Source organism: Bos grunniens, chromosome 5, assembly GCF_055505025.1.
Source record: "Bos grunniens cultivar Pamir isolate PY7600 chromosome 5, Bosgru_T2T1.0, whole genome shotgun sequence".
Lineage (NCBI taxonomy): Eukaryota > Metazoa > Chordata > Mammalia > Artiodactyla > Bovidae > Bos > Bos grunniens.
In genome coordinates this window covers 88,880,901-88,896,144 of record NC_141169.1, presented here as the reverse complement: position 1 = coordinate 88,896,144, position 15,244 = coordinate 88,880,901, and the positions used below count along the sequence as shown (strand labels likewise).

At 45.3% G+C, this 15,244-nt stretch overlaps 1 protein-coding gene across 1 annotated transcript in view; it reads right to left on the bottom strand.

The window, feature by feature from the left end:
- Positions 1-4,477, bottom strand: part of ST8SIA1 (ST8 alpha-N-acetyl-neuraminide alpha-2,8-sialyltransferase 1) — a 167,612-nt gene extending 163,135 nt beyond the window's left edge. The window contains exon 1 of the mRNA XM_086401798.1: positions 3,225-4,477. Within this exon, the coding sequence (XP_086257924.1) occupies positions 3,225-3,460 (236 nt within the window). The 5' untranslated portion in view covers positions 3,461-4,477. The remainder of the gene's footprint in view (positions 1-3,224) is intronic.
- Between the last annotated feature and the right edge of the window lie 10,767 nt (positions 4,478-15,244).

Sequence of the window (15,244 nt, the reverse complement as noted above, 5' to 3'; positions counted from 1 at the left end):
GCCTGGCAGGCTACAGTCCATGGGGTCGCAAGAGTTGGACACGACTTAGCAACTAAACCACCACCACATGACAAACGTAGACAGTGTATTAAGAAGTAGAGACGTCACTCTGCCAACAAAGGTCCGTGTAGTCAAAGCTATGGTTTTTCCAGTAGTCATGTATGGATGTGAGAGCTGGACCATAAAGAACGATGAGCGCCAAAGAATTGGTGCTTTTGAACTGTGGTGCTGGAGAAGACTCTTGAGAGTCCCTGGGTGGCAAGGAGATCAAACCAGTCAATCCTAAGGGAAATAATTCCGAATATTCATTGAAAGGACTGATGCTGAAGCTGAAACTCCAATACTTTGACCACCTGATGTGAAGAGCTGACTCATCAGAAAAGACCCTGATGCTGGGAAAGATTGAGGGCAGGAGGAGAAGGGTACAACAGAGGATGAGATGGTTGGATGGCATCACCGACTCAATAGAAATGAATTTGAGCAAATTCCGGGAAATGGTGATGGACAGGGAGGCCTGTCGTGCTGCAGTCCATGGGGTCACAGAGTCAGACACAACTGAGCGACTGAACAACACTACTATATACATACTAATGATCCAGATGTTAAAAAATCAATTAATCATTCAGAGTAGAAAAAAAAAAGACTTAACAAACAATGATATTTTGACTATCTTTCAAAATCCTCCTCCCTGTTTATTAGCTTCAGTGTAAAGTGTCAGGGTGGGGTGGGGAGGGCAGTGGGGCATATTAGGACTAATAATGATTCTTTGCAAATCTGCCAGGTGAAACATTCCAAGTTCTTTTGGCCTGGCCAAGTGCCCTTATTTAAGTTGTAACATATACAACTTACAATTTATAACAACTGGAATGATACTACTGACTGATTATATGTGCCAGACACTGGGCAGTGTTGGTTTTTTTTTTTTTTTCCTATTTAAACTTTACACCAACTCTGCCAGGTAGATGTTATTATCTCCATTTATTCATAATGAAACTAAAACTCAAAAAGATACAGTAATTTGCTGAAGATACTCTGCTGTTTACCTAGTCATGGCAGTCTAGGATAAACTCAGGATTCGACTCTGAAGCCCAAACTCTTTTTCAGCTCGCCAAGCTCTTCTGTCCATAGGATTCTCCAGGCAAGAATACTGGAGTGAGTTGCCATTCCCTTACCCAGGGGATCTTCCTGACCCAGGGGTCAAACTCAGGTCTCCTGCATGGCAAATAGATTCTTTACTGCCTGAGTCAAGCAGCATGCATTCAACGGTACCTCTTACACAGTTTTATAAATACTAACTTTGAGGGACATGTGTTCAGGCAGTTTTTATTTGTTGTCCTTGTTCAGTCGCTAAGTCATGTCGGACTCTTTGCGATCCCATGGACTGCAGCATGCCAGACTTCCCTGTCCTCCACTATCTCCCTGAGTCTGCTCAAATTCATGTGGATTTTCATAAGTAATTCTCTGCACAGAGAGACTAGCCCACATGCCAGCCAAGCACACTGAACATCACCCCAGGCTACAGACAGTAAGAGGCAAGTGTGTCTCAGGAACAACCCGCCTGGGCTTCTCAGAAAATGAAGCATTTTCCTCTTGATGATGTCCTCCGAAAGAAATCCAGTCTCTAACAGAGCTTCATTCTTACTCCTCCTATACAAAAAAATGGGCTCATTCATTGCAAACGAATGGGAAGTTCTGAACTCATTTCCTTATAGTACTTGAAATGAAAGTGCTTTCTGTCTTTAGAGCAAAGAACTGCTGCATGCTATGCCCTTTGAGTAAAACAATCAATATCGTGAAGGTGAGAGAAAATGAGCTCTTATATATTTTTAAGGGGAGTGGAGTTATTTTTAAACTTAATGATAGCAGAATTCTGAAGAGAGCAAAGGAAATTCCCAGTTTAGAGAATTCCGCTGCCTTTCCCTGCAAGGATTGGCTGTTATCTCTTTGACCTTCTTTTCAGGAGCAGGCCTGAGAAAGGGAGGGAAACCATATGTTTTCAAAGTTTGTTTGTTTTCTTGTTTAATTTACAGATGTTTCTGAGCATTTGTAACAGCTGTGAAACTGTTTCAGTTGGTTCTCACCTGGCCCTATACTCCTTTGCTCCGCATAGGAAAGCACTGTCTACCCCCTCCATATCCCTAGACCGCAACCATCCCTGGAAGAGCCAAGGGCATCATCTTCAGCTGAAGGGACTGAAGGTGAAAGGGGCCCCTGACAGTGAGAGAAGCACCAGGGTGTCCCTTCAACATGACCAGGAGGACTGAGAAGCAGCAGAGGGAAGCAGGTCAGCCTTACCTCCAGTCTTCCCGCACAGTTCCTCCCGCCAAGAACTCATTTTTAGACCCTTAGGCTGAACGTCCCAGAAAGGAAGGGAAACTTCGACCTCTGAGTGATCCTCAGAGTTCTGATTTCCAAGCTGGTTTTAGTTCTGTGTGTTTTCTGAGTTCAACCCCCTGCCTAAAGCAATCTCCCGGTCACCAGAAGACAGCCACCGTTTAAGCCGAGCAAAATTGCTTTATGTGACAAAAATTTCAGCCCTGATCCCGCAAAGGTACCTGACCTTGAGGGAAATTAACTCCTCCTTCTGAAGATTTAGTTTGGGGGGCGGAGAGGGTACAATGAGGATATAATATCCATTATTAGAAAGTTGATAAAGCCCCAATAAAAATCACCTAGTCCCTGACTCTTTAGCAGATAGGGTTATCAACGAGTGTCCTGTGTTTATTATGGGCTCACTGCACAAAGCAGCGGAGCCAGGCTGGGTGTCCATGTTTTCACTGTCCACGACTCCCTCGTTAGTGACTTCTCTTACCAACCATTCACCAAACCCCAGGAAGATGCCTGGTACCTGCTTCTAGTTCTCCACTGCTCTGAACTTCTACAGAGCCTAAGATACATTCTCATTAAGTTCAAGGGACAAAGTTAGCCTAGCTTTTTATTCCCCTCGGTCATCGGCAAATCGCTGACTACCAGTCAGGCTTGGGAAGAAAGGCGAAAAGACTTTTCATGGCCAGGGCGGGTGTCCGCACATCTCTGGGGGTTAAGAGCTGGGGAAGGGCCCCCTGACTACCGTCTCCAGGTTGGGGAACGACAAGGAAAGGGCAGAAGGATAAGAAGACCCGGAAAAAAGGGCCGCTGCGAGGCAGTCCTCTCCGGTGACCCTGTCCTCGGCGCCCCGGGGAGGAAAGGACACGAGTGGGGTGGAGCCGCGAAGGCAGGAGTACCTGAAGATTCCGGCGGCCGTCCGGTTCCTCCTCCACGCAGTGCCCTGTTGCAGGACTCCCTGCACGATCTCCTTCTCGTCCGGCAGCCGATAGACAGGGAAGACGTAGAGCCAACAGAGGACCACAACGCAGAGGGCACTGGCTCCCACGGGCAGCCGGGTCCGCGGGAACTTCCACGCCAGGACGGCCATGGCCCCTCTGGATGTGTGTCGCCGGGCCCGCCCGCAGGGGCTCATCGCAGCTCCGGGGTCCCGGGGTGGGGGTTGGGGGCGAGGGCCGGAGCCTCAGCACCAGGCTAGGCGCAGCGGCAGCGGAGGGTTCCCGCCCCGCCGGCCCTCCATTCACACACACCTTCCGCTTTCTTGCACGCACTGGGACGCCCGCTCCTTGGGCGCCCAGGACCCCAAAGGTCAGCGCAAAGATGTTTTTTTCCAATGCAACTTTTTCAAGGATATCTTGCTAGGGTAAGTAGCCGGGGAGCAAGTCACGAGCTACGGCCATGGTCGTTTCTCCCTGCAGAAGGCGGGCGCCGGGGTCTCCGAGAGCGCGGGGACAGGGGGTGGGGGGCGGCGGCGGGGTGTTGCTCCCGCCGGTTCTGCAGCATCACCGTCGCCCTCGGCGTGGGTCCGGGGAGAGGCTCGGCTCCCTCCCAGACATCTGGCCCGCGGCGTCCCCTTCCGAGCGATGCTCCTGCGCCCTTCGCCGCCTCTCCCCGCCTCCCGCTCTGCTGCGCCGCCAGGCACCCCCCCGCCCGCCCCACGCCGCCCCCTAGACGCGCCAAGTCCTTGGAAATTTCCACGGCGGCCGGGACCGCTAGCCCGCCCCGGGCTTCTCCTCCTGGCTTGCCAGGACCCCCGCTCCCCACCCCTCCCGGAGAAGAAAAGAACTCGCTCTCATCAGTGAATTCAGCGGCGCGCCGCAGCCTTCCGCGGCGCCCGGGACTTCGCAGACACACGCCCGGGGATTGGTGGAAATCAAGGTCTCCCCTCCTTCCCCCACCCGCAAAATTGCCTCTTTTGACCCGTTCAGATCCGCGACGCTCGGCTGGAGAAAGAACCCCCCTCTCCTGCTCTGGTCCCTCCGGAGGTAGAGGCAAACAATAAAATAAAAACAATAAATAATAACCCCCCTCCCCCAAAATGTATATATTCAAATCCCTGAGCGTGGCCGAAGCTGGCGGACAGTCTGACCCTCCGACACGCAGCCGGCTCGCTGGGGCTGTCACCCCGCCGCCGTCACGCTCGGCTCTCTCTAACTGGTTGGTTATTAACCCGCAGTGAGGCGCGAGGAGGCCGGCGGAGATTGAGTCCTTGCTGGGCCCCCACCCCCATTCCCCGGTCCCGAAGCCGCGGCTCCCGTGGTCCCCGTGCGCGCGCACAGGCGGGCACACACGCTCGCGGGCTCGCGGGCCCGCGCGCGCTCACGAGGAGGTACTTGCACCCCGGGGTCCTCCGCTTCGCCTCCGCCCTGCGGGGAAAGGCGCTGCCGCATCCAGATGTGAGGTCGGCTGGTAGCCAAGCGAGCCGACCTCGGGACGGACGTGACAATGCCTTGGAGGCCCGGTCGCCTTCTCTCCCTGTTAGACGACAGGGCCGTCTGTTCCTCGACGTCTTTCTAGCTCAAGCGACCAGCTTATCGCAACCCCGACCTTGGAAAAGCGCCACCCGCCTGGGCCGGCGGAGTCCAGAGACCCTTAGTGTCTGCGACCACTGGTGGCCGGGCGAATAGCGCGGCTACCTCCTAGCGGCTGCCTGTACTGTTTGCTTAGGCATCGCGTCAAGCATGAAGTGTGCAGGGACAAAGAAATCCCGCAGCCTGCTACCGGGGTCGCCTTCGTCGTCAGGAGATCACAATTTAAGGCCATAGCTTCAGCTGCTCAAGCCCACTTTGGCTACCGCGTCCCTCAAATCTACAGTGACTGTTAGGTGGCCTGATGCATCTTTATCTACTGAGAGATGGGACTTAAGAAGTTGATGGAAAGTTATTTATCAAAAATCACCACCAAAGTTTCATCCTCCCTCCAAAGCCCACTGCCCTCCGCCTGCAAGCATGCCCCAGAAATACCTCCTACTTACTTTAGGCAAATCAAGAGAGACGAAAAAGCGTGAAACCCCAAAGTTACATCTTACACAGTGGAACCTAATCCAGAGTCTTTAAAATGATGATTACCTGAAGTCCGGCAAAATACCCAACCCACTTTCTTCTGCTCTGGGAAGGGGATTCAGGGAACGGGGGTGGTCCAAGGGGCCAGGGAAACGTGTCCCATAGTTGCCAGACTGGATAAATCATATGCCTCCTTTGTTTCAGTGATTTAAATCGAACCCAGACTATCCTAATTTCTCTTTTCCCCCCGCTAGTCCAAGGGATACGCCTATTCCAATTTAAGGGCTACAAATCAATAGGACAGAAACCACAAATATGGTATGGTTATGAAGGGTCTGTGTGAATGTTCCCCTATTTAACATCATTTAAAAATGCAGCAAAGTTGTGCCTTAAACTGAGGGGCTTCTGTGATGCAGTGTGCTGTTTTTCCTTCTTCTGAAAATTAAGATTCTATTTCCCTACAATCCAGCCTCATTATCTGCTTCTCTGGAGCTTGAACACTTGAATCTAGGCAGACCATTGCCTGTCCCCCTTCCAAGTCTCACAGGCATCTCTTTTGTCACTGTGTTTTGTGGTCCTTGTACTTCTTGTATGGGATATCTTTTTTTCTCCCTCCATACAAATACAGTGCATCATTGAAGGCCAGTCCAAGGTGCTGGGGATTTCTCCCTCTATGTGTTCCCAGATCACCTAAAACATAGACTTTGTGAGTAGGAACTCATTAAACGTTTCTGATTTCTGCTTCTGTTCCCTTTGACCTCCTGATCTGAATGTCTGTAGAGTTACCTGTCTCTGACAGATGATTAAACATTTAGATGTGTCGTGTTCTGTTGCTAGCATTTTTCATATGTAACTTTGTCTCAGCAATGGGGTAGTAAGAATATTGGGTCTCATGTATCAAATAACAAGCCTATACTTTTCATCCAAAGGAGGATCAATGTCTGGGGAAGAGCAGAAACAATATTTTACATTTTTTTCATGTTCCTCCAGGTGCCATCTCAGGCTTGAACACATACATACTCAACAATTGTTGCTTGATTCCTTTCTTGATAAATCTGAGCATTTCTAATTTATTCCAGCTGTTGCTAAGGCAGCACTGTTTAAGGAAAGGTATAAACCTCCATGTTTAATGTTTTAAATAAAATATTTTACCTGATATTTAGCCCTTTGGCTTATATGACTTTTAGTAGGCAGTTTAGGTGTTGTTTTATAGTTCAGCATCTGAGTACACACAAGCGGGCTTTGCTCTATAAATGTCTTTTACTGGACCAGTAAACATCATGTAAACACCATGGGCAAAACTACCTGATACCATAAGTAAACTTGATGGGCAGCACTTTTGTGACATTGGAGTTCTGAAAGTGGTCTAAGATACATCCATCACAGAACTAAAGCCATGGAGAAGAGAGAGAAAAAGAGCCCCTCTCATTGAACAGTCAAGAGAGACCAAAATGCAGAAAGATAATCAGAGTGAATGGGTCAGGTGCAACTTACAAGTTAGCTTGGACACTAATGGTATGTAGAGAAATATTAATAGTCACATAGAAGTATCTCATTAGAAGATTAAAAATTCAAAAATGTCATCCTTTCTTCAGTCTCCTCTCAAGTTCTTGTTGTCAGAATGACTTGGAATGAAGAGATAAAAGCCAAAACCATGCCCTTTTCACAACAAGTTATAATACCAAAGTAAATAGGGTTGTAGTGTGAGAAAGACTGAATAAATGCATTTGCTTATCTTCACTCCATCTTGTGACCCCACTAAAAGGACAATAAAGGAATAAAAGAGGCATAAACTCAAAAAAAAAAAAAAAAAAAAACAAGAGGAAAGGAAAGGATGCATAAAGAGAAAAATGATGTCAAGAAGTTCACAAGCGAGTAAGCAATTGAAGAGTGATAACTGATTTATCAGAATGGAGAAAACTCTAGGCCTTCAAGTGATAGTGTGTGTGTGTGTGTGTGTGTGTGTGTGTGTGTGTGTGTGTGTGTGTGTAGGCACACAGGATAGAGCAATATAGATTGAAGCCAACAAGAGTCAAACTAATTGGCACGATGGAGTTCTTCAAAGGCTCTGTAAGTAATGGATGAAAGAAAATAAGAGGTTTGTTTGAAAGTCTTTAGAAGGAAGTAATGTCTCTAGGAAGAGTCGTGTCCTGTAGCCTGGCTTAACATAAGAGATCAGCTTTCTAGAGAGACTGACCAGCACAAGGAAGAAGACCTACAGATTGTGATATATGCAGGAGGTCTCCATCCAAATAGCCATATCCCTACCTCACACCCTGTGGTGAATCCCATCAGTAGATAAAGTCAACTCACACAGACCCACTGGCTTCTTTGTTAGGCTTCAATCTTAAATAAGAGTGGGGAGTCAAGGATCTAAAAAAATGCAAAAGAAAAAAAAAATCAACCCAGAGTGGGGAAATCTCCAATAAAAACTATAATAAAATCTTCACAGGGTTAAGAGACAATCCATGAAGTGAGAAAAAAAAAGGCATATTCAGATGACCAGATTAAAAACATGTAAACACACACACACATACACAAAATTCATAGAAGAGTTGAAACACAAATTTGAAGAAGTCTCCCAGAAAGTAGATCAAAATGATAAAAGAGCAAAAAAGAACAGATTTGAGCAGAAAAATAAACATCCAAAATAATAGGAATGGAAGAGAAAAAAAACTAGGAGAAAATTTTCAAAGACATACTTAAAAAGTCTTAAAATTAGAGTCCATCAAGGACTCAACATAAGGAATAAAAAAAACCCCACAACAAAGGATATATGACAGTGAAATTTTAGAAAGCAAGGAAGAAAAATTTTTGAAAGATTTTTTTTAAACACAAAAGACTGGAAATAATGATGGCATTAGATTTATCCAAAAAAAGCATTAGAAACCAGAAGGAAATGGGGTTAAGTCATCAAAATTCTTAAGGAATTTTTTTATAGCCTCAAGTTCTCTGTAGAGTCAACATGTGACTCAAACCTGAGGATAGAATAGAATTTTCAACTGCAGATTTCAAATTTTCAAAAGTCTTAAAAATTTTACTCCTGGGCACTCTTTCCTGGGAAGATACTGGAAAGAGTCCACTAAAATAAGTTTACCAAGAAAAAAATGAATTAGGGATCCAAGATTCTCATACAAGAGGGGAACAAAGGGAATTCCTCAGGAAATAGCCTCAGATCAGAAGAACAATTAATAATGTCTGGTTTTAGCTCAAAAGTAACTTGGAAATTGTAACTCTCATCCTTCCCAGAAAGCTGAACAAGCTATAAATCAACTTCTCTTGCACCATCAGAGAACTGAGGTCACAAGGCAAACCACCAATCTAGAGACATCAGATCAGATCAGATCAGATCAGTTGCTCAGTCATGTCCGACTCTTTGCGACCCCATGAATCGCAGCACGCCAGGCCTCCCTGTCTATCACCAACTCCCGGAGTTCACTCAGATTCACGTCCATCGAGTCAGTGATGCCATCCAGCCATCTCATCCTCTGTTATTCCCTTCTCCTCTTGCCCCCAATCCCTCCCAGCATCACAGTCTTTTCCAATGAGTCAACTCTTCGCATGAGGTGGCCAAAGTACTGGAGTTTCAGCTTTAGCATCATTCCTTCCAAAGAAATCCCAGGGCTGATCTCCTTCAGAATGGACTGGTTGGACCTCCTTGCAGTCCAAGGGACTCTCAAGAGTCTTCTCCAACACCATAGTTCAAAAGCATCAATTCTTCGGCGCTCAGCCTTCTTCACAGTCCAACTCTCACATCCATACATGACCACAGGAAAAACCATAGCCTTGACTAGATGAACCTTTGTTGGCAAAGTAATGTCTCTGCTTTTGAATACGCTATCTAGGTTGGTCATAACTTGCCTTCCAAGGAGTAAGTGTCTTTTAATTTCATGGCTGCAGTCACTATCTGCAGTGATTTTGGGGCCCCCAAAAATAAAGTCTGACACTGTTTCCACTGTTTGCCTATCTATTTCCCATGAAGTGATGGGACCAGATGCCATGATCTTCGTTTTCTGAATGTTGAGCTTTAAGCCAACTTTTTCACTCTACACTTTCACTTTCATCAAGAGGCCTTTTAGTTCCTCTTTGCTTTCTGCCATACGGGTGGCATCATCTGCATATCTGAGGTTATTGATATTTCTCCAGGCAACCTTGATTCCAGCTTGTGTTTCTTCCAGCCCAGCGTTTCTCATGATGTACTCTGCATATAAGTTAAATAAACAGGGTGACAATATATAGCCTTGACAAACTCCTTTTCCTATTTGGAACCAGTCTGTTGTTCCATGTCCAGTTCTAACTGTTGCTTCCTGACCTGCATACAAATTTCTCAAGAGGCAGGTCAGGTGGTCTGGTATTCCCATCTCTTTCAGAATTTTCCACAGTTTATTGTGATCCACACAGTCAAAGGCTTTGGCATAGTCAATAAAGCAGAAATAGATGTTTTTCTGAAACTCTCTTGCTTTTTTGATGATCCAGCATATGTTGGCAATTTGACCTCTGGTTCCTCTTCCTTTTCTAAAATGAGCTTGAACATCAGGAAGTTCACGGTTCACATATTGCTGAAGCCTGGCTTGGGGAATTTTGAGCATTACTTTACTAGCGTGTGAGATGAGTGCAATTGTGCAGTAGTTTGAGCATTCTTTGGCATTGCCTTTCTTTGGGATTGGAATGAAAACTGATCTTTTCCAGTCCTGTGGCCACTGCTGAGTTTCCAAATTTGCTGGCATATTGAGTGTAGCACTTTCACAGCATCATCTTTCAGGATTTGGAATAGCTCAACTGGAATTCTATCACCTCCACTAGCTTTGTTCGTAGTGATGCTTTCTAAGGCCCACTTGACTTCACATTCCAGGATGTCTGGCTCTAGGTCAGTGGTCACACCATCGTGATTATCTGGGTCGTGAAGATCTTTTTTGTACAGTTCTTCTGTGTATTCTTGCCATCTCTCCTTAATATCTTCTGCTTCTGTTAGGTCCATACCATTTCTGTCCTTTATCAAGCCCATCTTTGCATGAAATGTTCCTTTGGTATCTCTGATTTTCTTGAAGAGATCTCTAGTCTTTCCCATTCTGTTGTTTTCCTCTATTTCTTTGCATTGATCGCTGAAGAAGGCTTTCTTATCTCTTCTTGCTATTCTTTGGAAGTCTGCATTCAGATGTTTATATCTTTCCTTTTCTCCTTTGCTTTTCGCTTCTCTTCTTTTCCCAGCTATTTGTAAGGCCTCCCCAGACAGCCATTTTGCTTTTTTGCATTTCTTTTCCATGGGGATGGTCTTGATCCCTGTCTCCTGTACAATGTCACGAACCTCATTCCATCGTTCATCAGGTACTCTATCTATCAGATCTAGGCCCTTAAATCTATTTCTCACTTCCACTGTATAATCATAAGGGATTTGATTTAGGTCATACCTGAATGGTCTAGTGGTTTTCCCTACTTTCTTCAATTTAAGTCTGAATTTGGCAATAAGGAGTTCATGGTCTGAGCCACAGTCAGCTCCTGGTCTTGTTTTTGCTGACTGTATAGAGCTTCTCCATCTTTGGCTGCAAAGAATATAATCAGTCTGATTTCGGTGTTGACCATCTGGTGATGTCCATGTATAGAGACATAGGCAGATCCAAAGCCAGAGCTCAGACCTGTCTATTTGAAGTAGAAGATACGAAGCCAAAAACTCGTAGGAGCAAAGAATCATAACTTGGAGTTGGTAAAAACGGAATTTCTGGGAGTTGAATGTGGATAACCAAGAGTCAGAAACTCCTAGGAGTAATAATGAGGTGGGTCCCTATTTTGTAAAATTTAACTCCAGGAATCCCACCAGGCTCTCAGGGTAAAAAACTGAGAAAGATCCTTTTAAGGCTCTGGTAGGGGTAGAGAAGAGTAACCATTGTAAAATATGTAAAATATGCTCAGAAGATTCTTGATAGCAAAGTCCCATCATATCTCTATCCCATCTAGAGGAAGAGCACTTCTCCCATTTTAACAGGTATCTTCCTGCCTCAATTAAGCTGAGAAAACAAAACTATGTAACATTTGTGAAGTTCACAGCCCAGGGACACAGGTCTTTGATCATAATATCATGGAACGTTTGCCTTCCTCCATATCTTGTGCTGTACTGTGCTTACTCAGTTGTATCGAACTCTTTGCGATCCCGTGGACTGTAACCTACCAGGCTCCTCTGTCCACGGGGATTCCCCTGGCAAGAATACTGGAGTGGGTTGTGATGCCCTCCTCCAGGGGATCTTCCCAACCCAGGGATCAAACCCAGGTCTCCTGCACTCCAGGCAGATTCTTTACCATCTGAGCCACCAGGGAAGCCCAAGAATACTGAAGTGGGAGCCTATCCCTTCTCCAGGAGATCTTCCTGACCCAGGAATTGAACAGCAGGCTCCTGCACTATAGGTGGATTCTTTACCAGCCAAGCTACCAGGAAAGCCCCTTCTACCCCTTACAACCAGACTAATACGTTTCTAAGCAGAGGATATAGCTGAAAAGTTACAAGATGCAAATTCTCTCTGAGGAAAGCACTTAGAGGAAGCCCCAAGTCAATAGATGAGTTAAAACAAGTGATGTTAGAGCAATTTGAAGCCTATGGCACTTTGGAGCTACTACAAACATTAAACATGGGCAAAAAATCTGCTAAATTATCACAAAACTTTACACTAAAGGCCTAATTATGTCTGTTCTTATTACTCAATACATCATCTCTGGCTTTCAAGAAAAATAATAAGGCAAGACAATTATACATTATATATTACAAAACAAGAAAAGAAAAAACAGCATGAAAAACAAAGCAAGCATCAGAACCAGACCCAGCAAAGAACATATGACCCAAGTGTAGGAATTATCAGACAGAGAATTTAAAATCATTGTGATTAAGATGTTAAAAGCTTTTATGAAAAAGATAAATAGCACACAAGACCAGTGGCTAATGTAAGATGAGCAATAGAACCTCTAAGCAAGGATCAAATGAAAATGCTGGAAAACGAAAACACTATAATGGAAATAAAAAATATATTTGATGAGCTTATCAGTACTGCATATAGCTGAGGAGAGAATCAGCAAGCTAGAAGACAGGTCTAAGTAAATTCCCAAACTAAATGTGGGATTAGTTCAGTTCAGTTCAGTCACTCAGTTGTGTCTGTCTCTTTGCGACCCCATGAATCGCAGCACGCCAGACCTCCCTCTCCATCACCAACTCCCTGAGTACCCAAACTCATGTCCATAGAGTCAGTGATGCCATCCAGCCATCTCATCCTCTGTTGTCCCCTTCTCCTCCTGCCCCCAATCCCTCCCAGCATCAGGGTCTTTTCCAACGAGTCAACTCTTCACATGAGGTGGCCAAAGTATTGGAGTTTCAGCTTCAGCATCAGTCCTTCCAATGAACACCCAGGACTGATCTCCTTTAGGATGGACTGGTTGGATCTCCTTGCAGTCCAAGGGACTCTCAAGAGTCTTCTCCAACACCACAGTTCAAAAACATTGATTCTTCGGTGCTCAGCTTTCTTCAGTCTAACTCTCACATCCATACATGACCACTGGAAAAACCATAGCCTTGACTAGACGGACCTTTGTTGGCAAAGTAATGTCTCTGCTTTTTAATATGCTATCTATGTTGGTCATAACTTTCCTTCCAAGGAGTAAGCGTCTTTTAATTTCATGGCTACAATAGAAAATAGTTAATTCAAAAGATATTAAATAGGCATTTCCTGGAGGATGACCAAAATTGAGGAGTAGGAAGATTGAATTCACCTTCCACAGACATACCAAAACTAAAACCATGTACAATATATTATTTAGTTCAGTTCAGTCACTCAGTCATGTCTGACTCTTTGCAATCCCATGGTAATTTATATATATATATATATATATAATTACCATTATATACAATACACTTTTGATGAGAAAGACCAGAAGATTAGCAGAAAAGATATTCTACAACTAAAGCTATAATGAGGAAACTAGAAAAGGGTGGGCAGAAAGGGTGGAGACATGATATAGCCAAGACCCATACTTCTAAATGGGTAACCCACAAATGAGAGGATAATTACAATTTCAAGGTTCTTCCCAAGGAACAAGGGGAAGACCTCCCTAGCCTGGGGGTCCTGCACTGGGAAGATGAGGCCCCAGCACATTTGGCCTTGAAAGTCAGTGGGTCTTACTCTTGGGAAGGGAGATCCAGAGGGGTGTGGGAAATAGAGACTTCACTTTTAAAGAATGCACACAAAATCGCAAATGGTTGAGGACACAGGTCAGAGGCGACAGCGTGAAAGGAGACTGGGAAAGACTCACCCTGCTTTTGGAGAGCCTCCCAGAGAGACAAGAAGAAACTGGAGCTCACCTTGGGGACAAGGACACTGGGGACAGTAATTTGCAGAAGCTTGTTCTGCTATGAGAAAAATGTTGCTGGAAATCACCATTTGGAAATATTCCCTTTAGCTTTTTCATGCCAGAACCTGGCCCCACCTATTGCACCGTTGGCACCAGCACTGGATCTCCCACAGCCAAGAAACTAGGCAGGTAGGGACACAGACCCACCACCAACAGGCAGATACAAGCCTCAGAACTGTGGGAGCCCTGCAGCCTGCCATGTAAAGATACAACCCATCCACCACTAAGCCAACACCAGCTCTGGGACACCATGGACAATTCAGCTACTCACCCTGGGATCTGACCTCACCCACCAGAAAGGCAGCACAAGCTTTGAGACACTCCTGATCTCACAATAAGAAGTGTTAGGAACTAGCCCCACTGACTAGAGGGCCAGCACCAGCTCCAGGACCCTCACGGCCTTGCAACCAGAGACCCCAGAACCTGGCTCTGCCTACGAGCAGACCAACACCAGCTCCAAGACACCTTGAACTCCTTAGGATCCAACAGCTTTGCGACATCTCTAACACTACATCCAGCTGTATCAAGAACTGGACCCATCCACCACCAGGACAAAATTAAATCCAGGATCCCTGGTCCCACAGCTTCTGCCACAGAACCCAGCTCCAACCACCAGTGGGCCAGCACTAGTTCTGAGACATGATAGGGCTCTGTAACAAGCCACCTTATGATCTGGCACCAACTTCTACACAAGACAAGGCCTGGCAATCAAGTGGACCAAGGGCCAGCCACACTTAGCAGACTGCTCACAGTAGTGAGCCCATGACAGCAGAGGGACACACAGACCACAGAGAGAGCACCACTGGGGCATATAGTTCTGATGATCAGAGGGGAGTACACTGTTGGATGCATAGGATGTCTCACCCTCTCCCCAAAAAAAAGCATCTTCTCCAAGGTTGGGAAACAGCCAACCTACCATATACATAGAAATAAATACAGCAAAGTAGGCAAAATGAGGCAACATAAGAATATGTTCCAAAATAAGGAACAAGATAAAATTCCTGGAGAATTAAGTAAAGTGATGATAATGATAAGAAATCTACCCAATAAAGAGCATAAGGTAATAATCACTGTTGGTTGTTGGTTGTTCAGTCGCTAAATTGTGTCCAACTCTTTGCAACCCCATGGGCCACAGCATGCCAGGTTCCTCTGCCCATGGAGATTTCCAGGCAAGAATACTGGAATGGATTGCATTTCCTTCTCCAAGGGATCTTCCCACATCAGATATTGAACCCATGTCTCCTGCACTGACAGGCAGATTCTTTACCACTGAGCCACTGAAACTGTTCAAAGAACCTGGAAGAAAATTAGATGAACAGAGAAGTTGAAAGTTTTTAACAGTTAAAAATATAAAAAGAAAACAAAAAGAGATAAAGAATATAATAACTGAAATAAAAAGTACACTAGAAGGAATCAACAGTAGATTAGATGATACAGAGGAATGTATCAGCTAGGTGGAAGAGAGTAGTGGAAATCACTGAAGCTAAACAGAAAAAAGAATAAAAAAGAAACGAGGACAGTTTAATAGAACT